Source organism: Penicillium antarcticum (genome assembly GCF_028974205.1).
Source record: "Penicillium antarcticum strain IBT 31339 chromosome Unknown utg000002l_segment0_segment0, whole genome shotgun sequence".
Lineage (NCBI taxonomy): Eukaryota > Fungi > Ascomycota > Eurotiomycetes > Eurotiales > Aspergillaceae > Penicillium > Penicillium antarcticum.
Window position 1 is genome coordinate 1,840,999 of NW_026695300.1, and position 23,277 is coordinate 1,864,275.

Sequence of the window (23,277 nt, forward strand, 5' to 3'; positions counted from 1 at the left end):
CCAGTGGTATCATATGACGCACCGCGTCCAAAATCGACAGACTCAAACAATAGCGCTATCCCAACAAACCAGTCTGGAAACCAAGATCCTGGGGAACCAAGTCCCTCTCATGGTCATGATCAACCTCACGCATCTCTCGGATATCCTCTGAACTAGCGGAGTAATCCCAAACATGCTGACCAGACCACGAAGCCAACTGATCCGGCACTGCAGCACCAAGAATAGGCAGGAAGTTCCCTGTGTTTATGGTGCCGTCTAGTCCAAGCACGGTCTTGCAACGCTCCAATAATGTCGGGAAGAGGTATGAAGGTGAGCCACGAATCTGGGATAGCGTGTGCAGTATTCCCCATAGTAACTCGTTCGGGTCGATTGTTGACTCGGCTATTCGGTGGACGGCTTTTGAGCCTAGGGATCGTGTGACGTCTGCGACGGAGGAGCCCATGTCGAACAGTTTTTGTTCCTACAATATGAATCAGTATTTGGGAAATTGGGATCTCAGTCTCGGGGTGTGGAAAGTCTTACCATTCCAATACCATGGGCGTCTACCGCCCCCTGTGATGCAGCACCGATCACACTCATGACGGCTTTGCCTACCATCACTGGCAGGTGGAATGGGAGCACTGCATTGTCATGAGAACCAGGTTGTGTGGCATGGCTCATGGACAATTTCCACATCATTGCTTGTAGCCATTGCTGCGTGATCAGAATATCGACTTGTTGGATCTCAAGTACTCCATCCAGTGAAATATTCTTGCATAGACCGGATTGAATTGTAGATGTCGGTGGTCTTTCCAAAGTACTATCTCCGCCTCCGGCTGATAACCAGTCGTATAGATCTGGAGTGAGTTTCTCGAAAATGTTGATCAAGTTGATGAACCCATATGCCAAGATGGGATCCTCGGAGCCAAGAACCTGTGGCTTATGAATCGAGCTGCGCAGCATCACTGGCTTGGCTTGTTGAAGAGCATACCCTCTGTCATCCACATTAGCATCAATCCATCCTCATCAGCCATCTAATCCAATCCACTCACCTCTCCGTAATGAACAATAACCAAAATATCCTTCTCCTCTCCTCAGCCTCCTCAACCCCAAACTCACCAAACGTAGACTCTCGATGCAAACCAAGACTAAACACCATGGAGGTAGCCTGACACAAATAAAACCAAGCATGATCCTGCCGATCCAAATTCCCATACGAAGCAAACAAAAAGAAAGAAGTCAACAGCGACTCCGTCCCAATATCCTCAACAACATCGCACTCCCGCCGCGCCCGCACAGCCTCAGCAAGCAGCTCTTCACCAGACATCAACGAATGCCCATTCCCAATACTCTGTAACCGAGCCGGATCCGGTACCGGCGTCGCGCCGTCCAATTTTAACTGGATGTGCGTTGCCGCACAGAGAGATGCCAGGAATGCGTAGCGCTTCGGTGATAGTCGGGTTGGTTGGTGGCTATCCTGGCGTAGCTGGTCGCCGCGCACCACTGGCATGATTGGAAATAGGTACTTCAGGTAGACATTTACATGCGCGAGGAGGATCTGTGGTGACAGACGGCGTGCATGGGGGCGGGCATATCCATTTGCAGATTCGACGGTTGAATCTGTTGATCCGGGTGAAGAAACGAGTTCTGGTGGTAGATGCGAAAAAGCGTCTGAAAAGTCTTGATTGGCGAATTGGGAATCGGCAATGTTAAATGGTGAAATTGGCGATTCGAATCGGTACGGGATGTCCTTTTCGGGATACACTTCGGGGGCTTGGTTGACCGGTGCCAACGGGTACAGGGTTCGGAACTTCGGGCCTTTGCGACGGAGCACATCGCTGTATGAACATGACAATAGGAGTCGTTGGCATTTGTCACAGGGGAGTTCTCGGGAACATTTTATTTTGCGGCGGCGACAGTTGTCGCATGCCTGTTTTTTGTCCATTTTGTACCAGAAGTGAAGATGAGAAAGTTGACATTCTAAACAAGTTGAGAACTTGAGAACCTGGGGAAGGGCGGGGTGTACCCCCGCAAGGCCCCTGCACATCTTCATATAAATCTCATCAGGGGCGAGGCTGTCGGGCCGAGTTCGCTTGAATGCTTTGTCTGTTCGCTGCTGATTCGATGGTACGTACCTACATGACTAGGTCTGTGGGATGTTGGCATCTTCTACTGCTCTTCTCCTCTTTCTATTCCGACTGATCCGGTACCCCCGTATACACGCAGCTATCCAGGTACATGAACTTGAGATCTGAAGCCCTGACGCACTGGCCGGGTCGGCTATGTCTGACATCTCGCTCTGCAACTAAACCAACTTGGATGCGATGCGCGATTTTCCACTGCCGCTTAACCGTATTAATATGAAGTGGACACTAGGCACCTCGCTTCAATGGCCTTGGCTTCTCCAATCAACTTCTTCACGGCTTCTCACTAGCCCCAGTATAGTTCTGGGCCTGGAAATGCCTGGAAGTGTCGGCAAAAATTCTTTTTCCTCGGGAAGCCGAGAGACAGCAAAGAGGGATATCGCCGCACTCCCACTGGGATCATGCCATATTGAATAAAGAGTTTCTTGGCTTCTCTCATGGCTAAGTGGGACTGGCCCCCGGATATCCAGAGAAATAAACACCGAGGTTCCAGCGAAAGCAGAACTCCAATTACTCCAGGTTTCTTGCGTACTTATAAGCTTCTCCACTAGTGAGAAAGGGCTCACCGCACCTCGGCATTCGTATGATTTCAGCTATGATGCTATGTCCGAGTCCGAGAGCTTGTTAACTTGCCAGACGGACATTTATCGGGCATTTGGCCAATCACAGGTCTTGATTCTGGCGATCGACACTCTATGATTATTCCAATGCTCGTCAATCTCGTACACTCTTGCTTTAACTCTCTTTCGCCGACTGCTACGTCGGAAATGTGATGTGGGACTATGACATCGTGAATCCTCTTTCAGGTAGAGCATGGGCTCTACCGCCATGCAATATGGATGGCCTGAATGACTGTGTGACTGATCTATTTTCTGGAGCACTATGGGCTTCTAGCTAACAGCTTTGTATAGTGGGAGATGTGCTCGAAACTCTCTTCAATAGGGCTTGCCAAACGGCTTGAAAAGCGACTCGGGAAATGGCGAAAGAAGGGCGAAATTCTAATAGGATACAATTCCTTCAAACTGTACATGAGTAATGTTCCAGGCCTGGATTGCATTCCGATCTGCAACATCCATGCCATTTCCCAGTTGCACTACACGCAAGGGACTCCACATTCCCAGCCCCAGCTTCAGTAGCCTCACCCCGCAAAAGCATTCAGCCACTCGGGAAGGAATGCGATCGGGATATCCAGTCTCGACGGAGAATCAACGGAGAATCACTCTGCTGCCGGTCTCGGGATGGCGGTCTGATTCTCGGGCAAGTCTACATCTGCTGTACATGTACCATAGTGCAGCGACCCGTGTTCCGAGCAGACTATAAGAACAACCCGGTCTGAGCATGCACTGCTGAAACCCAGGCTTTCTCTCATCAATTGATTTTGGAATCGGTTGCCATGGTTGGTTTATCGGATTTCCTCGTGGGCGCTTGCCTGGTGCCGGCTGCCTACGGTGCTTTCTCTACATCCGCCTCCAGAGCTTCCTCCCATTCGGCTTCTACTTCGGCATCCTCTACTTCGGCTGCGGCGTACTCTCAGTTCAGTCTGCCTGCTAGTGCGGATGTTGGCGCCGATTTGATTGCCAATATCGATGATCCTGAGGCTATCGATGCCCAGTCGGCCTGTCCTGGGTATAAGGCTTCCAACGTGAAGGAGTCTGCCAGGGGGTTGACTGCTACTCTAGGGCTCGCTGGGAAGGCATGCAATGCCTATGGTACCGATGTTGACTCGCTGGATTTGTCGGTTGAGTACCTTGCCAATGATCGACTCAATGTTCAAATTGTTCCAACTTACATTGATTCGTCGAATTCCTCTTGGTTCTTGTTGGATGAGAATACCGTCCCTCGAGCCAAGTCGGATGGGCATGCTTCGAAGACGGATAGTGATCTGGAAATCACCTGGTCTAATGAACCTTCTTTCCAATTCAAGATTACCCGCAAGGCTACTGGGGATGCCATCTTTGATACAACCGGTTCGCACTTGGTATTTGAAGACCAATTCATTGAGTTTATGACCTCTTTGCCCAAAGGCTACAACCTTTACGGTATTGGGGAGCACATTCAGCAGCTGCGTCTTTTGGACAACGCCACATTGACTCTCTACGCTTCGGACCAGGGTGATCCAATAAACGAGTAAGTCGAATTGGAAATAGCTCTCTTCTTGACACTAATTGTTTCATCAGAAATATCTATGGGTCTCATCCTTTCTATCTCGATACCCGCTACTACGAAGTCAACGACAATGGCGGCCATACCCTCGTTGCGAGTGACAAGGCCGATCAGTCCAAAGACTATGTCTCCTACTCACACGGTGTGTTCTCGCGAAATGCTCATGGCCAAGAAGTGATTATGCAGCCCGAGGGATTCAAGTGGCGCACTCTGGGTGGTAGCATCGATCTCACCTTCTACTCGGGACCTACTCAGGCCGATGTCACCAAGAATTACCAATTGAGCACCATTGGACTGCCTGCATTGCAGCAGTACTTTACTCTTGGTTTCCACCAGTGTCGCTGGGGATATGAGAACTGGACTGCCCTTGAGAGGGTCGTTTCTAATTTTGAGAAGTTTGGAATTCCTCTTGAAACCATCTGGTAGGTGGTCTATCAATCAATTTAGTCCACATAATATGCTAATTCATTCAGGAATGACATTGATTACATGCATGGTTATCGTGACTTTGAAAATGACAAGGATCGCTACTCCTACAGTGAGGGTGAGGAGTTCCTTGACAAGCTGCACAAGAGTGGCCGTCATTATGTCCCCATCATCGACTCTGCCATCTACATCCCGAACCCTAACAATAAATCTGATGCGTAAGTCTGTCGTAGACTCTTACGCAAGAATCTACTAACTGCAATCTAGCTACGAGACCTACACTCGCGGTCACAAGGACAACGTCTTCTTGAAGAATCCCGATGGAAGTGAGTACATCGGAGCTGTCTGGCCCGGATACACAGTCTTCCCTGACTGGCATAACCCCAACACAAGCGACTTCTGGTCAAACGAGATTGTGGCCTATCACAAGAAAATAGCCATCGACGGTATCTGGATTGATATGAGCGAAGTGTCTTCCTTCTGTACCGGTAGCTGCGGATCTGGTAACCTCAGCCTGAACCCAGTTCATGGTACCACACTGCCTGGAGAGCCTGGCAATGTGATCTATGACTACCCCGAAGGATTCGAGTTGACAAACAAGACTGAGGCTGCCTCCGCATCGTCAGCCTCATCTAGTCAAGCTGCGGCCGCAACAAGTTCCTCTGAATCGTCTTCCAGCGTCTCCTACTTGCGAACTACACCCACTCCTGGTGTGCGCAACATCAATTACCCGCCATATGTCCTCAACCACGATCAGACAGGTCATGACCTAGCCATCCACGCCGTGTCTCCCAACGCCACCCACTCCGACGGCGTCCAGGAATACGACGTGCACAATCTATTCGGCCACCAAATCCTCAATGCCACCTACAACGGCCTGCGCGCAGTGGACGAGCAAAAGCGCCCCTTCATAATCGGCCGCTCAACATTCGCCGGCTCAGGCAAATGGGCCGGTCACTGGGGCGGCGACAATTACTCGAAATGGGCCTACATGTTCTTCTCAATCCCCCAAGCCCTCTCATTCTCCCTTTTCGGGATCCCAATGTTTGGCGTGGACACCTGCGGCTTCAGCGGTAACAGCGACGAAGAACTCTGCAACCGCTGGATGCAACTGTCAGCCTTTTTCCCCTTCTACCGAAACCACAACACCCTCTCAGCAAACCCACAAGAGCCCTACATCTGGGCCTCCGTCACAGAAGCCACAAAAGCAGCCATGAGCATCCGCTACGCAATCCTCCCCTACTTCTACACCCTCTTCCACCAAGCACACACAGCCGGCTCGACAGTCATGCGCGCCCTAGCCTGGGAATTCCCAACAGACCCCTCCCTAGCAGCAATCGACACCCAATTCCTCCTAGGTCCATCGATAATGGTCGTCCCAGCCCTAGCACCACAAGTCGACACCGTCAAGGGCGTCTTCCCAGGCCTGAAACATGGAGAGGTCTGGTACGACTGGTACAACCAAACAGCAATCACCGCCGAGCCAGGCGTGAACACAACCATCCCCGCTCCGCTGGGCCACATCCCCGTCTTTGTGCGCGGCGGTAGTATCCTACCCATGCAAGAGCCAGCACTGACAACGAAGGAAGCACGCAACACGCCATGGTCGCTGCTCGCTGCACTATCGACTAACGGGTCTGCGGTTGGTGACTTGTACATCGATGATGGGGAGAGTGTGAAGCCGGACACTAGCCTGAATGTAGCATTCAAGGCACAGGATTCAAGCTTGACTGCCCATGCCACCGGCGAATGGAAGGAGTCGAACCCGCTGGCTAACGTTACTGTTCTCGGTGTCTCTGAGATGCCGCATGCCGTTACGCTGAATGGCAAGCATGTCCCTGTGTCTGATGTGAAGTATAATGCTACCACGCGTGTGCTTTCTGTTACTGGGTTGGAGAAGTTGACAGGTGAGGGTGCGTTTAGTGAGAACTGGGTGCTTAAGTGGTAGATCTGTTTGCCGGGAGATGAGTTATCATCAGATTGCTTATTGGTATAGAATGCGGTTTCTAGCCCAATCAATCTCTTTTTTGTTGTTATATCGCGGAATATAGAATCCCTTACAGCGGTTATGTCTTATTCGGCAAAGTTAAGCAAGAAATTTATGTCCCACCGATCGCATTACCAAAACGTCTATAACCATCCATAGATTCCGCTCGTGATGCATTCACAGTCTCAGTCCAAATTGCAAAGTCGGCCTCAATATAGACAATCCTCATTTCTTTCACTTCTTTTAGCTTCATGTATACATGATCCCAGTGTATAGTAAAAGAAGACAGAATCAGTCGATCCGGAACTATGTACTATTCATTCAGTCCTCGTAAAATCAACAAGAAACAATCCAACCCGATGAAACCCCGACAATAAACCAGAAGATCGACATAGATCTAATCCATTGTAACCCATCCCCATCACAACCCTGCAAATTTAGACCCCAAATCGCTCTCCGCGCACCCTGATTCGACCACGCGTTCAGGGGTTCTGCTGACAGGGATTTTTTAATTTCCCGCAGGCCTGTAACGCAACTAATCATCCTTCAGAACATGTGAAAAACCAGCACTCGTGTATGTTACTACTTGTGCTCGTGAAAATATGTTACCATCCTGAAGAGAGCGAAGGATCGCATTGTGGGTTTTTCTTATGGGTACTCTCCGTACTGGGGCGATGCTTAGTGCTTAGATTTAATTTATTGGGAACTATCGCATTTACTTTTTCTGGATATCTGTAGAGATTTGGTTTGCTTTTTTTTCTTCTTGTTTTGGTTGGGTTCTTTTCGGACGATGTACCTAGGGGCGGGAATTTAATGTACTGTAAAGGGCTGAAGCAGGTTTGGCTATTTCATTGGTTGTTGGGGGCTGTTGTGCTAGACTCGGAGGTTAGTTTCATAGTTTGGGGTTCTGCTTGGATTGCGTTATATAGAGCTGCTTGCTGCGTCTCTTGGTTGTTTTGTTATCCTGTTGTCTAGTTACTCTGACACCCCTTCGTTGATTTTGGTGCTGGCTGTTAGAAGCTACCGTGATAAGCCATGGTTCTTTTACGCTTTGCTTGGCTTGCTAGCTTGCTTGGTTCTGCTATTGCGGCTACTCCTGCTCAATGGCGCTCGCAGTCTATATACTTTATGCTTACTGATCGGTTCGCGAGGACGGACGGTTCGACTACGGCGGCTTGTGATGCTAGTATGGGGGTATGACTTCAGCGATTGATCAAGGATGAATCGAATTACTAATTTGTGCTGAATAGAGATACTGCGGCGGGACCTGGAAGGGGATTGAAAACAAAGTAGGTGATAACCCTAGTCATCAATACTGTTAGCAGAGCACTAACATATCCTACAGCTCGATTATATCCAGGGAATGGGATTCACGGCTATCTGGATTACTCCTGTAACGGCCCAATTGACTGAGGATACCAAGTACGGTCAAGCCTATCATGGATACTGGCAGCAAGACATGTGAGTGGACCAACTTCAGTACATGATGTAGCATTACTAACAGAACATAAGTTACGGCCTCAACTCGCATTATGGCACAGCAGATGATCTGAAAGACCTTGCATCGGCACTGCATAAACGTGGAATGTATCTCATGGTTGATGTAGTAGCCAACCACATGGTTAGTCAACCCAAGCTACCCAGCTCTGTCTTGCTTTCTCGGGCTATATTGACACTCATATTCCAAGGGCTATGATGGTTCCGGAGACTCAATTAACTACGACACATTCGACCCATTCAATGAGAAGAAGTACTTCCACTCCTACTGCGAGGTCAACGATTACAGCAACCAAACCAACGTGCAAGACTGCTGGCTCGGTGATACGACCGTTTCACTTCCAGATCTGGATACCGAAAGAGAGGATGTCCGGAATATGTGGTACGACTGGGTTGGATCATTGGTCTCCAACTACTCAAGTGAGCATCTCAGCCCTGTTCCCATTCAATGATCTAAATGCTGATACTACTCAGTTGACGGTCTTCGCGTTGACACAGTCAAACATGTCGAGAAGAGCTTTTGGCCCGGCTATAACAAAGCCGCTGGCGTCTACTGTATCGGTGAGGTCTTTGATGGCGATGCCGATTATACTTGTCCTTACCAGAAGGTCATGGACGGATTACTCAACTACCCAATGTGAGATTTCAGTCCAACGTCAAAAAAGTCCCCAATCTAATTGTCTATAAACAGGTACTACCCGCTCCTCAAAGCCTTCAAATCAACAAGCGGAAGCATGAGCGATCTCTACGACATGATCAACACAGTCAAGTCAACCTGCGCCGACTCGACTCTACTAGGGAATTTCGTGGAGAACCATGATAACCCTCGCTTTGCCTCGTAAGTATCAATTGCTTGACACCTCTATTTGAACGCACACTTATTGGAAAATAGCTACACCGATGACATGTCACTCGCCAAAAACGCCGCAGCCTTTACCATCATGGCAGACGGTATTCCAATCATCTACGCCGGGCAGGAACAGCACTACAAGGGAGGCAATGACCCGCACAATCGCGAGGCAACCTGGTTGTCCAAGTACAACACCGATAGTGAATTGTACAAGCTCATTGCGAAGGCAAATGCTATTCGGAATCAGGCTATCTACAAGAGTGATCAGTATACCACTTACAAGGTATGGAAATTTTCTATATCCATACTTTTGACTTAGAAGTACTGACTGGATATTCATTATAGAACTACCCAATTTATAAAGACGACATCACGCTAGCTATGCGCAAAGGCTACAGCGGCTCTCAGACAATTACCATCCTCTCGAATCTCGGTGAGAGTGGAAGCTCGTATACGCTTTCTCTCCCTGACACGGGATTCCAGCCTGGGGATAAGTTGATGGAGATTATTACTTGTACGAGTGTTACTGTTGATAGTAGTGGGAAGGTTCCTGTTTCTATGACAAAAGGACAGCCGAGGATTTTATATCCTGCTTCCTTGATCCAAGGAGCGAGTTTGTGTTCTTGAAATCGGGGATATAGGATTCTGTCAAACCCCACAAACATCATTTATTCTTTTCTTCGATGAACATATGTAAGACCAGTTGATGTACTTTTGGTTATACTTGCGGACCATGCACCAGGAAACAAACCCCAACTCTCCAGTTCCGGGACAACTCATTTTCAAGACAGTATACTATCACACCACCCTCACCCGTTCGAATGACATCTATGTCCAAAAGAAAGAATGAATGAACAGATGAAAGAGAAGAAAAAAGTAGAAGAAGAGAAAAAGGCAAACGCTACCCACCGCCAATCCAATAGCCCAACCCAAACGAAATCCCATCCCAATCCCAGCCCAAATTCAAAGTCCAAATCCAATCCAATCCAAAGCAACCCATTAAACCATCACCAATCATGCAAAGCCCTAGGAACAAGACCAATAGGCAGTGCCCCACCAGTAACAGGGGCAGAATGATGCTGAAACAGCGCAGGCGGCTCAAAGCCCGTCGAAGCAGCCCCATATCCAGGCATTAACTGATCAAGACACCCATACCCTTCAACAAGATTATCCAAAACCTCGGCACCAGGCATAAGCGACGATAAATCCATATTCCGCGCTTGCGCCTGGGGATGGGAATGAGCATGCGAATGCGAATGCGGACCATACAACGGCGTCCCCTTCGCATCAACCGGCGACGAAGAAGGCAAAGAAGCATGCTCGGCGGTAGCGACTACAGTCGTTGCCTCTGAATACCGGCGCTGCACTTCGCCGACAATACAGGCGATGCGGTAGGGTAGGTTATCGCCGCTTGGGGCAAGGTGCAGGAGGAAGCCGCGGACTTGGCTGATCAGCGGGTCCGTGAGATTGTAGTCGCATAGTGTTAGGGCTGCGTAGCCGACTATGAAGTAGACGTGGTCGATTAGGCTGGGGGCGGTGCTGAAGCGGGTTTGGAGGAATTTCGAGATTATTAGGCGGGCTGTGCCGCTTATTTCGGGTGTTAGGCGGTCGCTATCTGGTTGGAGGCGTGTTGCTGTTCTGTGGAGGAGGAGTTGGCAGAACCAGAGGTTTAGGTCCAAGGTTGAGTCTTCGTTGTTTGCTGGGTTTATGTTAGGATGGTTTTGGTGGTGGTGTCTGGGAGGGAGTGAGGTTTACTTAGGAGATGGGCCCATTCCATTTTCCAGCGCTCGATTTCTTCGTATTCGGCTTCGGCGAATTGGAGGCGGTGCTGGCTGTGTTGGAGCTTGAGTGCTATGCGATATAGTTGGATTTCTGCGACGATTTTTCCGTCTTCGGCGGTTGCAGCTGCGTGTTCTAGGATCCTGGGGCATTGATCCATATATTGCTGTTGAATGTTGACGGTGCGGCCGTTTGCGAGAGCCGAGCTGGGCATTCATTGTGAGACTGAGTGCTTTGGTTGAATAGACGGCGACTTACTGTAGTTGGGTTGCGCAGAGTGTATTCCACAGACGCAACTGGGCAAGTAGTTCATCAGGGTTGATGCTATCCCTGGGCAGAGTATTGAGGAAGTTGAAGGAAATTAGGGCATGGTTGATTGAGATCCCGCTCAACAACCAGTCGTCCATCAGTCCTTCTTTATGAATGGCGGTAGAATATAGACATAATAATGTCAACGCCTGCAGCATATCGCTTGTCAGGGGTGGGGGCTTCCACAGCATCTTAGCCACGGCATGTTGAACGTGGAGAGAGATATCGCGGACAGTATGCTGTGGTAAGCCAGGCAGGTATCGTGCAGCGAGGAGACATGCGGTGTTGAATAAGAGTGTATTTGATCGTTGAATGCTGGACGAGTGGCTTATGGAAACCCAATGGCCGAAATACTCCACAAATCTGAGACACTGTTAGTGGGGGATATACTTTGAGACAAGAGAATCATACAGTTCAATCAGCTTCAGTGAGAGCTTAGAGTCTACAATACCCTGGGTGACGATGTCCCCAAGGATATCATCGTCGGAAGAGAAGTGATCTCTCTCCCCAAAACATTCCGCTTGAAGATCTCGAATGAGCTGAGCCGGTTTCAGGGGGTATAATGATGCCGACACGCTATCATTCGAGGCCTCGTCTATGCTGCCGCTTCTCGTCTGCGAGTTTAAACTGCCGAACATGCTGGGAGGACGATCAACCATTTGCCGCATCAGGTGGATCATCTCCCCCATGCCTCGTTCCAGAGAGACAAGCCGTTCCTCTATCGAGGGCACGGCAGTGGCATCAGACCAGGTTGATGCATTGTCCTGGAACCGTTCAGACGTCTCTGGGAGTTCACAGTCGAGCCTTTAAATAAAGTAGTCAGTATACAAATAACCGAGTTGTGTTTGTTGTCTAGAATTCACGGGCGCATTTGGGTGTAAAGGCTTGAATCGCAAGGGCAAGTTGAACAAGTGGCAGTTACAGGGTGGCAAATGAAGGAAAAGGCCTCACAAACCTCAGAGATAAACAGCGGCGACAAGCATGACCTCGTGGATCAACATCGCATCGAGTCTTCAGCTTGCGACAAGTATTACAAGCCGTCATGGATCGACGAATGCGCCCTTTGGGCCTCGCATCGTGACCGGCGACCGAATCAATTCTGCTGCCTTCGTCAGGGGCAACACTCTTGGTCTCCCAAGAGATGGTGTTATTTGAAGGGCCGGTCCGCGTCATTGCATTGGTTGAGTACAGCCTATATCATTTAAGAAGTAAGTGAGAAAGAGAAATAGATCAGCTGGACCCTTCGGAAAGCCAAGTTTTAAAGGCCTGAAGATCATTTCTCTGCTATCAGGGAGATCCAAGCCTTATAAAAGCGGATCACTAGACCGAGAGAGCCTAGAGAGAGCCTGGCAGCCAATTGCGACAAGTAAATGAGTACTGACGATATCGACTCCGCCTGCGCAGGTACGTTTAAACCCGTTTCTGGCAGACCTGGGGTAATCGAAAAGGCATCCACCAATCCTGATACCTCCCGGTGGCTTCTAGAAAGGCAAGGAGGGCCGGTGCTCTGCTGCAGGCTTTGAGCACCGAGAGGGGGTGATAGACTAGTATTGGTTAACTTTACAGAATATCCCCGACGAGAACCGTAGGCGGATTAGAGTGCGTGCAGCAAGTATAGAGCAACAAGCATGTCTGCCTGGAGCTTATTTGGATCTCTTTTGTTATCGAGCCGGTAATTCCTATCTGGCTTTGTTTGAGATATGTACAGTAACTTGATTAGCAATTGCATTGATAAATGAGCATTGAGTGGAGAGGACTATAGACAATGGAGTGGAGGAAGCAGGTCGGGATAATTGGCTAGCATGTGCAATTGTCTCAAAGAAATGGCTATCAGGATTGGAGGGTTGAATCGATGTGACATTGTAACTTTTAGTTCCTTTTAGTCCCGGCTAACGACGGGTCTTTGGCCGGCGCGTGCATTAGTGTGGTTTTAGTCTTATCCATCTCCTTTTCGGCTTGCGAGGCTGGAAGCTTGCAGTCTCATGATCAGGCTAATCAGCCTGATCAGCCTGATCCCCGTGTCGAGATGGCTAAATAAAAGCGAAATCAGAATAGGTTCATATGTACTGTGAACCCAAGTATAGCATAAAACACCAGTGGAATAAATTAGACCCGGAGATAGGCGAACGGCAAATCCATGGAATATTTTGCTAATCGCGCAACTGCGAGTGGTGATGCGGGAGAACATATACGACTCAGCCGAGGTCTCTTTTTCCCTGCTTCTCGGGGATCCACTTAGGGCCAATATAACTTCATGCACAGGGGCTTAGCGCCTGCCTGTCCGAGTGTAGTGTCTTTTGCCAACAAGCGGTCAGATCCATTTAATATAATTCGGGTCCTGACTCGAGGCTCTCTCTTGGCCTTCAGGAGAACTCTGGGGTAGGCACTGGCCCACATTGAGAAATGAACGTATGCACCCCTCCCGCTTGTTCGTTATCGTGACCTTGTATGGCGCTGTTTCATGCACATTATCATCGCTTATTATAGTCATTGCGTAAACCTAACATGGGGTCCAAGCGGACGGGAAATTCCGATCAAGCAATGTCCAGCGCTTCAGTGCATCTCGAACGCGGGATACTATGAGGTGGTGGGGATCAATACATAGGGGACAAATATCACGCAGTCTATGCCGAGCCTTAAACAAACTCTTCCAACGGTTATGTCTTAGGTTGGGGATTATAATAGACATCTCACAGGGGATGCTTCTGGAAGATTTCCAGATGGGGACCATGTCAATTTCTTGCATGATGTGATAACCACCCGAAGCTTACCTTCCTGTTCAGTCTAGACCTCAAATCCCAACACATCAGTCCAAGCCACACATCTCTTGGATCATGACGCCGGGGCGTCGCCTCGAGTCAAGCTACATACCACATCGGTCTTGATTGGCCGACGGAAGGTTTTCTCGCTTTCCTTTTTGCTTCTCTGCATCTTCCCTGCAGCGTTGTGTGGCGGCAACTCCGCCAATGATCGGCTGCCATATAGACACACCCCTCTAGAGATAACTCAAGGCTTTTTCGAGGATTAACCAGCCAGCTAGGCAACTTATGACCTGGCGGCGGCAAGCGAAAGCAATCTTCTTTTTAATTTTACTGCCAGCAGATAACGTTAATGATCCTGCATCAGACCATGTATGTCTCAAAGATAAGGCTCTTTATGACAGTTGACTGCTCATATTTCCGCTCGGGAAGATGCCTAAACTGAGTTTACCTGCGCTGGAAACTCCCCGCAATAGATTGTGGAAATACATGTCTAACCCAAACAGTGTAGACCCTTGTTTGGCTCCGGGATATTTTTCACGATGCTAAATCCCTCCTCGGTCGATCCTTCGGATTCAGTTAGTTCACTATGGGATTCGGGCTTTCCAGCGGATTCATGTGAACTTCTAATCTATTTCCCTCGAATCCACTTTTCATAACAATACTCTAGCCCCTGTCTCCCTCTTTAATGAAGAGGACTGTCGGGTATGTTTTCCTTGTTTGAGAGATGATCGCCCTTCAACACTGTGGCTGGTAAGTCCTTGATGAACTGAAATAGTATACGGATGCGATGACTATGAGACTGGAGGCCATAGGATGCTCAATGAGTTATCCCCAGCGCTTCCGCCTCTTCCTTCCTTGTTTGGCTTTTGCTTGGGTATATTCAAAGTTGCGCTATAGCCGACAGGCTTAGTCTTAGGACATGGTGCCATAGGAATATCTTCAAAAATGGGGGCTACAGGCATAGGGCTGAATCTCTATTGCTGCACTTTTTATACGACTTCACGGGGGAATGTATACCGAAGTTCGCTTGGTTGTCTCCTGCTATAAAACACTATCCTTAGTGAGAATTGATAGTCGACAGACAATCCTTACTATGCCAAGGTTTAGGCGTCACCAAAAGATCCGCTGAGGCCGAATGGCAAAGAGTGGCGGATATGCACTCACATGCACTATTTTATTTAGGCTACTTCATAGAGATGGGCTTATATCTCCCATTTCATCACAGCCAAAAACCGTCATGAATGAGCAGCTTGTTTGCCGCAGAATGGCGTTGCGTTATAATTGTAGAGTTTATGATCAGAGAAGGTCTGTCCAACGACGTGGTTCTGCAAAGTCCTGCATGAGTCCCCGCTCTCGGTTTTCGAGAGGGAGCTCATCGAGGACTTTGCAGAATCAAGTTTGCTGTACGAGATTGACTATGCAGGCCATGAAATAGAGACATGGTATTACGGACATTGAGAAGAACAAGCCCCTATATAGTCTGGATCGTGTGGAACTCACTAGAGGCGATATATAGATATACAATTTCCATGTCAAGTCTTGTGGTCTGTCCCAAACCAATGTTTCTTCACTGACGGAAGATCCATCCGTCATATTCAACGCCCCGCTTCGATCTTGGCATGCCAAGATACCTTGGACAAATCGATCACCGTGCAAGAAAAGACGTTTAATATTGCTGGGGATATGGAGTCGAGTTATAGATGTCAGTGCGCAGACCCGTGCAATAACGTCGATCATCCTTGACGGGTCGATCAACTCGCACAGATTCATGCTGTGTTGAGGTCCACTTCGCAATTTTATCTCCACTGGCTGTCTTACATGAGTTGAGGGCTGGTGGCCTAAACGTAGAGCTGCTTGTGAGATTGGAACTTTGACCGCGGGGTCCCGGCTTTCCACCGGGATTTGCAATTCTACTGTAAAGTATGTATATTGAAGCTATTTCTCCACTTCCGTATATCTTCATTTTGGTATCTTCTCGATTCCTGATTTTCATTTAACATTGGTCTACCTTGCTAACTTCCTTACTGTACTTCAGATATTTACGACTCAATTTGGCCCCCATGTGAAATTTGGCCCCAATGTGATCATTTCTCAGAACAGCTAGGGTGGAGAGGTGCATCGAGCTAAGCCAAATCCCCACTGGAGCCTCTGGGCGCAAAAGTCAGACCCTGATCTCACTTTTCCTTTGCGATCAGGACTGCAACCATGAGAGTTGGCAGTCTCCATTCTCTGTTGCATCTATTCAAACAACCCGCGGCAAAAGTTCTTCTAATTGCGGGTTTCGTATACCTCCTCGCCTTCCAATACTGTCGAATCCGCTTCTGGCGCGACCCTCACTCGGCCTTTTTCGATATTCGCAATGTGTTCGAGTGGAAATACAGTCTCCTGCGAGAGCATCAAGCTCAGCATTTCACGTCTGTGTATAATGCCCCATCTGACAGCGGGATTGGCGACAAACTGGGCACTGATCGCCCCTTAATGTGCGCCGCGCTCGCTACTGTAAAACGCGACAAGGATGATTACTTCGAAGCGACCGTGGGATCTTTGTTGGCTGATCTTGATCCTCGCGAAAGACATGCCCTCCACCTCTCGGTGTTATTCGCGAATACCGATCCAAGTCAGCATCCTAGCTGGGGCCAGAGATGGTTGGGCCGGCTAGTGGATTCAGTGTCTTCGTACAATGTCTCCGAGGAGCAGTTTCGCCATTTGCAAGAGTTAGAAGAACATCATAACTTCTATGAAAAGGGTGTATAGTACGTTCCCTCTGAACAAGTTGTCGATAGATACATGTTCTGACTTGATTAGCGACTACGTCTACCTACTCAACCAGTGTCTCGAGACGGGTGCCCCATACATATTCATCCTCGAGGACGATGTCATACTCGCAGACGGCTGGTTCGTCAAGACCATGAACGGTCTACACCAGATGTCGCATGGATCGACTCCACGCAACAATACATGGATCTACTTGCGCCTCTTCTACACTGAAACCTCGCTGATGTGGTCATCCTCGGATTTCTGGTACCGAAACATGCCTCTGGCTTTCCTCTTAGTTATGGGATCTGGGGGCGCTCTTTTACTGCTCATTCGGCGACACTGGCCTAGCACTCGTGCGTTCCTTAACAATTGGACTGTCGCAGCTGTGTGTTTGGTTGTTATTCCCGCCTTTACGGGACTGCTATACATGATGGGTAAATATTCCCTACTTCCGCTGGAAGGTGTAGTAGAGATGAACGGTCCGGGGTGTTGTACACAAGGATTGGTATTCCCCCGCGAACAGGTGCCGGCTTTGGTGGCTCGTTTGGAGGAAAAGAAAGCCGGGCAGACTGATAGCATGATTGAGGAGTATGCAGATCAAACTGGCTTGACTCGATTGGCGCTGGCGCCGCAGCAGTTACAGCATGTTGGTTTGCGGTCTAGTCGTGACAATCTTGAGATTAATACTCAAAGTACCTGGGCTTTCTGGTTTGAGGAAAATGATGCTCGGAAATTGAAGGCTGAGCATGAACGGCTTCTGTCTGCGAGTGATAATTATTGGTTTTTGGATTGATGTCTCTTCTTGGGTAATGGCACTTCCATAGCCTATTCTATAGAAGGAATTGGTACAAGTCATTCCCGAACAATATCAACAAGCTTGACTGTATTCTTCCGGATGGTGTATCGTACCCTTTGTGCATGACACCATGCCTCTGGGGGTATGCACTGCAATAGATAACCACATGACTACTGTATGCATAGTGAATATCAAACATCACCTGCCGCTCTTCTAGTACTTTCTTTTCGCTCTCAACCTAGATCAACTTATCCTCATACGTGCCATTGCTTCTATTTGAATTTTCACCCCACAGTAAAAATAAATGCGCCCGCCACAATCAGGCCATCCATGTTCAATGGTGATTGAGCCAAGACTATTCCGATGTTTCACAGTATTCCAGTTGATAAAAACAAAAATTTATTGACCGACGCAGGGGTCGAACCTGCAATCTCTTGATTCGTAGTCAAGCGCCTTGCCATTGGGCCAGCCGGCCTACTTGTTGAAGAACCGAGAAAAATTGTGTCATTGATACCCTAGCCGAGTGTGGCCCCACTTTTCGGCTACACGCATCAAGTCAGGACCTGTCAAGGGGAGTAATGTCTTTCATAACTCGAAAAGCTGGCTTGTGGATAATATATTTTTATTTGCTTTCCCCCATGAGAGGTTCCTTTTGTGGTATTTCTTTGAGTTAGACCACGTTGAAACGTTCGAAGAAGCAATTACCGCCAACATATGTATTGGCATGCCATGACCTGGATAATAGGCATTTTCCTTTTTTGTACGTGGGCTTCTGAGTATGCAGGGGCTGCAAGATGGAATTGACAAGATTAATGAATTATATTGCGATTGATCTACATGAGCAGTCAGATATATCTAGAAGCGGGTTTTTTTCTGGCAAACACCAACCAGTATTGACATATGATGATCCTAGCGCAGACTGCCAGGCGTCCCAGGAGACATACAATAGCACAGCAATATGTGAGATGTGTGCCCGAACTTGTATTTGTATACGACCACTCACCACTCCTGGGAAGGTGAGTGGCTGACTGCAAGAAATCGATGTTAAGGATTATGCTCGGATGGATTGCTCCGGATTCTATTATTGGCCTTGATGATCTATAGTGGTAGAAACATGCCAGTAAAACTGAAAAGCAGGACAATAAGGGGAATATATTTTCTCTATACCTGGTGTAAGGATATTGCTCTAGCTCAACACAAGACTCTTTATGATCAGGCCTAAAGACTATTTTCACACTGGCCGATACCAGGAAGTATAGACTGACAGGAAAATGCGTCTGTGAAGGGCAAAGTATTCCTAGGAAACCGAAGAATGAGGACCGGTGATCTAGATAGGGCTTAAATACTCGCATTCGCTTCTACGAGATACGTACAATAGCATTGTTCATAACTCATAAGCTCCCCTGGAGAAGTTGACTCTATCAGCACGATAGAGCTCGAATCACGCGACCACACCGATGAGTTCTAATAATGATAAGCACTTATAAGCAAACACGATACAACCCAGAGACATTCAAGGAGTCCCCTGCTGAATATCATGTGCATTGATCCTATAGCCATATGACCAGACGCCACACTATCTTCTTCCTGGAGTGTGATATCGGGGTTTGCACATTCTACAGTACCTGAACTGTCATATGCACTGACAGCTAACGGTATACAGGTACCTCATTTCATATCATGCCCATGGTTACTTTTCCTCCACCTCGCAGGATGAGACTTCACGCTGCATATGAACGTGTTGCATTATGTTCCGTCCAGTGTGCATCATTAATACCAAAAGTCACTTGATTTACAGAGTACAGGTGTCAGACAGTAAACATGACTAGCATGCACCACGACTTCTGCAATATATATTTTTAGACCCAAGTCTGCAATATCAGGACACATGATGACATAATTTGACTGACATCTCATATAAGCCAATATAATGTATAAATGAATCCAAAATTGCAAAATGCTATGTATATACCATAACACAGCTCCCTACACTTACGTACACCCCAAAGACCGGTGTGTAGCTAGACCTACCGTTACCGCATGGGGAAACGAAGCTCGGCTATCCCGCCTGCCCATATGCACACTAAAAAAGTGGACCGAGGGAGGAGAAAAGCTCCGGGCGAAGTTCCAGAAGAAGTGAAAACCCGGTGTCAAAATGCCACGGGTGGACGGACTAAGCGGCGCTATTGAATTCACTAAAAAAGTGTCGAACGGTGGGTCCCGTCGATCATGGGCAGGGAGAGATGGCCGGGAGGCTGGGAGGGGTAATATGGGAAGATTCAATAGTTCCAAGCCGAACCTTCGACTGAGGCCATTCTGAGTAAAACGTTCTAGTAGTTCATGCAACGCCAGCGCTGCAGCCGGGCACACCCTGGAACCTTGAAACTGAAACCTTGGAACCTTGGAATCTTGGAATCTTGAAATCTTGGAGATCACATTGATCTGAGACGCAAGGAAAGTTGATGTCCTTGCGGTGAATTCATATCATATCTTGTTTCCTCCGCGTACTCCGAATATTTGAAATCATGATGCATGGACTGTACTTTGGGTTATGGTTGGTGATACCGCCTCGATGGCAATCGGCTCTTGGCAGGATGAGATGAGATGCTTTTCACAGTGCGTAGTAGGATGCCTAATCCATTGTAGAACATAAAATCTAGACCTAAGGGCAGACGCGACCAGGGATGCTCTAGACCTAGCACGTATACCGTGGGGCAATTGGACAGCATCTTAACATTTGTCAAAAGTGGAAACAGGGCAACAAGGAGAAACCAATCCTAAAGGGGAAATAATGGATGAAGTTGGAGATGTTTCCCCACTACATGTTCGTGGTTGCAAGCTAACTATAACCCAAACACAAATGTTTTACACCGAAATGTAAACCAAAAGCAGTGAAACACCAATAAAGCCCAAACCCAATCCACAGACCTACAGCAGACCGCGAACTCAAGGCAAGCCCCAAACTGACATGAGACAGGTCACAAACCTTCACCCAAATGACAGCTCCGACCCTAGAAACCTTCACCCAGCTAGTAAAACGCAAAAAAAAAAAAAAAAAACAAATCCAAATCCAATCCACAAAAGCAAAAGCAAAAGCAAAAAGAGCCACCGCCACATTTTCCAGCTGCGACAAGTGACAAGTGACACCTTTGCGCCCGTGCCTTTTCGACGTCATATCATATTTATGCCAGCGCAGCAGGTGGATTCGAATCTAGGGAGTTTAGGCAGATACATATACTCCGTATACAGTAAATGTACAGTACACAGCGCCTCCCCACACGTACATGTATCCATAATCCTACAGTACGGAGTTACTCCCTATACACATAACCCAGCAGCGAACCCTAGCGGGCGAAGGCGTCGTTGGCGTCGGAGAACACTTCCACGATACGGACAGGATAGGGTACACCGCTATATGATGAATCGGACGCGGGTATCGAGATGAACGGTGCAGTGTGCAGCGGGGGTTTACTGCACGTACATGTCTATGTACGGGAAGTAGTATAGACCAGGCAATGACATCTCACGGAAGTCAGCTCCGTGAATCTCATCTCAAATCCAAATCCAAACATAAATTTAGTCCAGATCCTGCCGCTAGGGTCACAAGCTACTGTACGATCCAAGCTAACGATGGGTACAGAGTAGAGATGCAGGATAGGATAGACCAGTAGGGGATGACCACTGTACAGTGACTCTACTGCACATTGTAATTGTGACTAGGCACCTTGCATAGGAAAATGCATGCAAGCTGCACGACTTTCTTTTCAATCTTTTTCACTTTCGGTCCGCAGTATGCGAGTCGCATGCGAGTTGGAGCGCTGAGATCGGCCTGGGCGAGGCCCTGGGCCAGTCGCAGGCGCCGGAAATACTGGGGTTTGTGCTGGTGGCTTGCATAACCGCTTCTTTCCCACACAGGGGTGGGACTAGGATTATCTGCTGTTTTCTTGGATGCCGTGGATATCGCATTATGCAGGGTGCATGTACTCCGTACATGACTTGGTTTTGGGTGGGTGGGATTTGGTTTGATTTGACGTGATTTGTTTTTTGCTTTTGGAGATTGTATACTTGATTGGACAGTTGATATCTGTGTGTAATGTGCATTCTATATTGTGTAAATGTAACTTGGATGTAAATGTACCCCCTGACTACTTTACTGTAGTGTATGTATGCCCTTGATGGTCTCCAAATTTGAGATCACTTATACTTCCCAATTTGTAGGAGGGGCAAGAGGAAATCCAACTCGGCAAGACGGCCGATCGTCAAATTCAGTTTGGTCAAACCCCGTAATTGCGCCAGGGGGAATTCCGAAAATACGGACCAAGAAAAGAAAAAGAAAAAGAAAAAGAAAAAGAAAAAGAGAAAGAAAAAGAAAATAGGAGAAGACAGAGTGCCCCGTAAAATTAGCAAATTGACTATATTTGGGACCCAATGAAAAATCCTCTGGGGCCGTAACATCCGTTGACAGAAGTCGGGCGTGTCTCGGATCAGGGGGGGCTAGAGGGAAAGGTAGAAAGGAAGAAAGGATGGGGAACAGTTTGGGTGTGGTTCAGCGTATCAGGTTGCGAAATTGGACATTTCCAGGACCACATTAAATTAAGCAAATGAAGTCTGATATAAGAGAAAGAGAACCTGTCAAAGAAGAAAGAAGCCTCCGAAAATACCCCGTCGCGGATCTTGAAAAACTCAGATTGCGAAGAGTTCGCGTGGGTGTTCCACGGTTAGACTGTGGATATACGGAGTAGACAAGGTGAAGCGAGAGAGAAGTTCAGGTTTCAGCTGTCACGTCACGCCTCGTCTATCAGTCAATAATAGAAGTATTACAAGTAATAATAATATAAGGATATGTCAAGGCAGGTGGTCTCCGGTCAATATCCAACCTTAACCGCGCGGACCCAAACTAAGCGCTGTCAAATTATCGAACTTTCTCTGGAACTCGACGTCATGGAAAGGAAAAGGCTATCTCGATCTCCGAGACCTCGAATCAATCAGAACAACCAGAGATGACTAGTTTGTGGGTCGACAGAAAGATGATCAAATATCAAATCGACATTGAAGTGCACGCATTCGGGAATAGTGAGCTGCCCGAACCATGGTTGTGTACATCAACGCAATAATTGGAGATTCCCTTCTCCCCGTGTCTAGCTTGAAGTCTCCATGTACACGTGAAGAAATTGGCAGGCCGCCCTAGTATTAGGTAAAAACTATCCCAACTCCCGATATTCGACTCCGTGAAGATCATCGTGGTGCCGTAAGGTAAGACCCACGTTTCGTGTGGGATTAACCAGTGCCGACTCAGCTGTGGGACGGAGCTGAAGGATCCGCATTCATGTCAAGTTTTGAAAAATAGAATTTATAACAAAAGTATAAAAAAAAAAGGATAGTCCCTAATTTGAGTAGGTGGTAAGTTCCCAGGCCGTCTAAACACCTAGTAAATGCGAAATAAGGTCACAATAATCAAAGAGATTCCCAGTAATTTCCCATACCCTCCCGTTTGATTCCCAATCAAAATAGTTCCCGCTTGGTAAACGCAACCAAAAAGGGTATCAAAAATGATGTCTGAATGTCTGAGTCTCCGTACCGGACGGCAATGCGACATGACCACTCTGATGCCCAGATGTGGAGAAAGAAGTAATAAATGAAAATAGAGGTAAAACATAGGAGAAAAGGAAAATGCCAGTCTATCCAGCTTGCCGTATCCTCAACCCATTGAGTCGTAAATATAAGGGAGAAACAACCGTCCCAGTCGTAAAATAAACGCTGACGTGGCGAATGCCGTGTAGAATGATGATGAAAAAAAAGGCCGTAATCTGTGTTCTATCCAGTTCGGT

General features: G+C 47.9%; 5 protein-coding genes across 5 annotated transcripts; 3 read left to right on the forward strand and 2 right to left on the reverse strand.

Annotated features, from left to right (window-relative positions):
* Positions 1-55: 55 nt before the first annotated feature.
* On the reverse strand, positions 56-1,924 carry N7508_001678 (putative C6 transcription factor (AmyR); the record flags this gene model as incomplete). Its single annotated transcript, XM_058459744.1, has 3 exons — positions 56-460; positions 523-973; positions 1,032-1,924. The coding sequence occupies 3 exons, from the start codon at positions 1,922-1,924 to the stop codon at positions 56-58; spliced, it is 1,749 nt and encodes a 582-aa protein (XP_058323276.1).
* Positions 1,925-3,516: 1,592 nt separating this feature from the next.
* N7508_001679 (glycoside hydrolase family 31 protein) lies at positions 3,517-6,660 on the forward strand (the record flags this gene model as incomplete). The annotated part of the gene is made up of 4 exons (XM_058459745.1): positions 3,517-4,250; positions 4,301-4,708; positions 4,760-4,930; positions 4,980-6,660. 4 exons carry the CDS (start codon positions 3,517-3,519, stop codon positions 6,658-6,660), a joined length of 2,994 nt encoding a protein of 997 aa, XP_058323277.1.
* A 1,074-nt stretch (positions 6,661-7,734) lies between these two features.
* Positions 7,735-9,673, forward strand: N7508_001680 (alpha-amylase; the record flags this gene model as incomplete). Its single annotated transcript, XM_058459746.1, has 9 exons — positions 7,735-7,893; positions 7,950-7,988; positions 8,045-8,160; positions 8,212-8,320; positions 8,388-8,616; positions 8,671-8,833; positions 8,888-9,034; positions 9,089-9,329; positions 9,392-9,673. The coding sequence occupies 9 exons, from the start codon at positions 7,735-7,737 to the stop codon at positions 9,671-9,673; spliced, it is 1,485 nt and encodes a 494-aa protein (XP_058323278.1).
* A 380-nt stretch (positions 9,674-10,053) lies between these two features.
* On the reverse strand, positions 10,054-12,307 carry N7508_001681 (uncharacterized protein; the record flags this gene model as incomplete). Its single annotated transcript, XM_058459747.1, has 5 exons — positions 10,054-10,745; positions 10,802-11,031; positions 11,084-11,497; positions 11,546-11,938; positions 12,090-12,307. The coding sequence occupies 5 exons, from the start codon at positions 12,305-12,307 to the stop codon at positions 10,054-10,056; spliced, it is 1,947 nt and encodes a 648-aa protein (XP_058323279.1).
* Positions 12,308-16,101: 3,794 nt separating this feature from the next.
* Positions 16,102-17,446, forward strand: N7508_001682 (uncharacterized protein; the record flags this gene model as incomplete). Its single annotated transcript, XM_058459748.1, has 2 exons — positions 16,102-16,649; positions 16,702-17,446. The coding sequence occupies 2 exons, from the start codon at positions 16,102-16,104 to the stop codon at positions 17,444-17,446; spliced, it is 1,293 nt and encodes a 430-aa protein (XP_058323280.1).
* Positions 17,447-23,277: the final 5,831 nt, after the last annotated feature.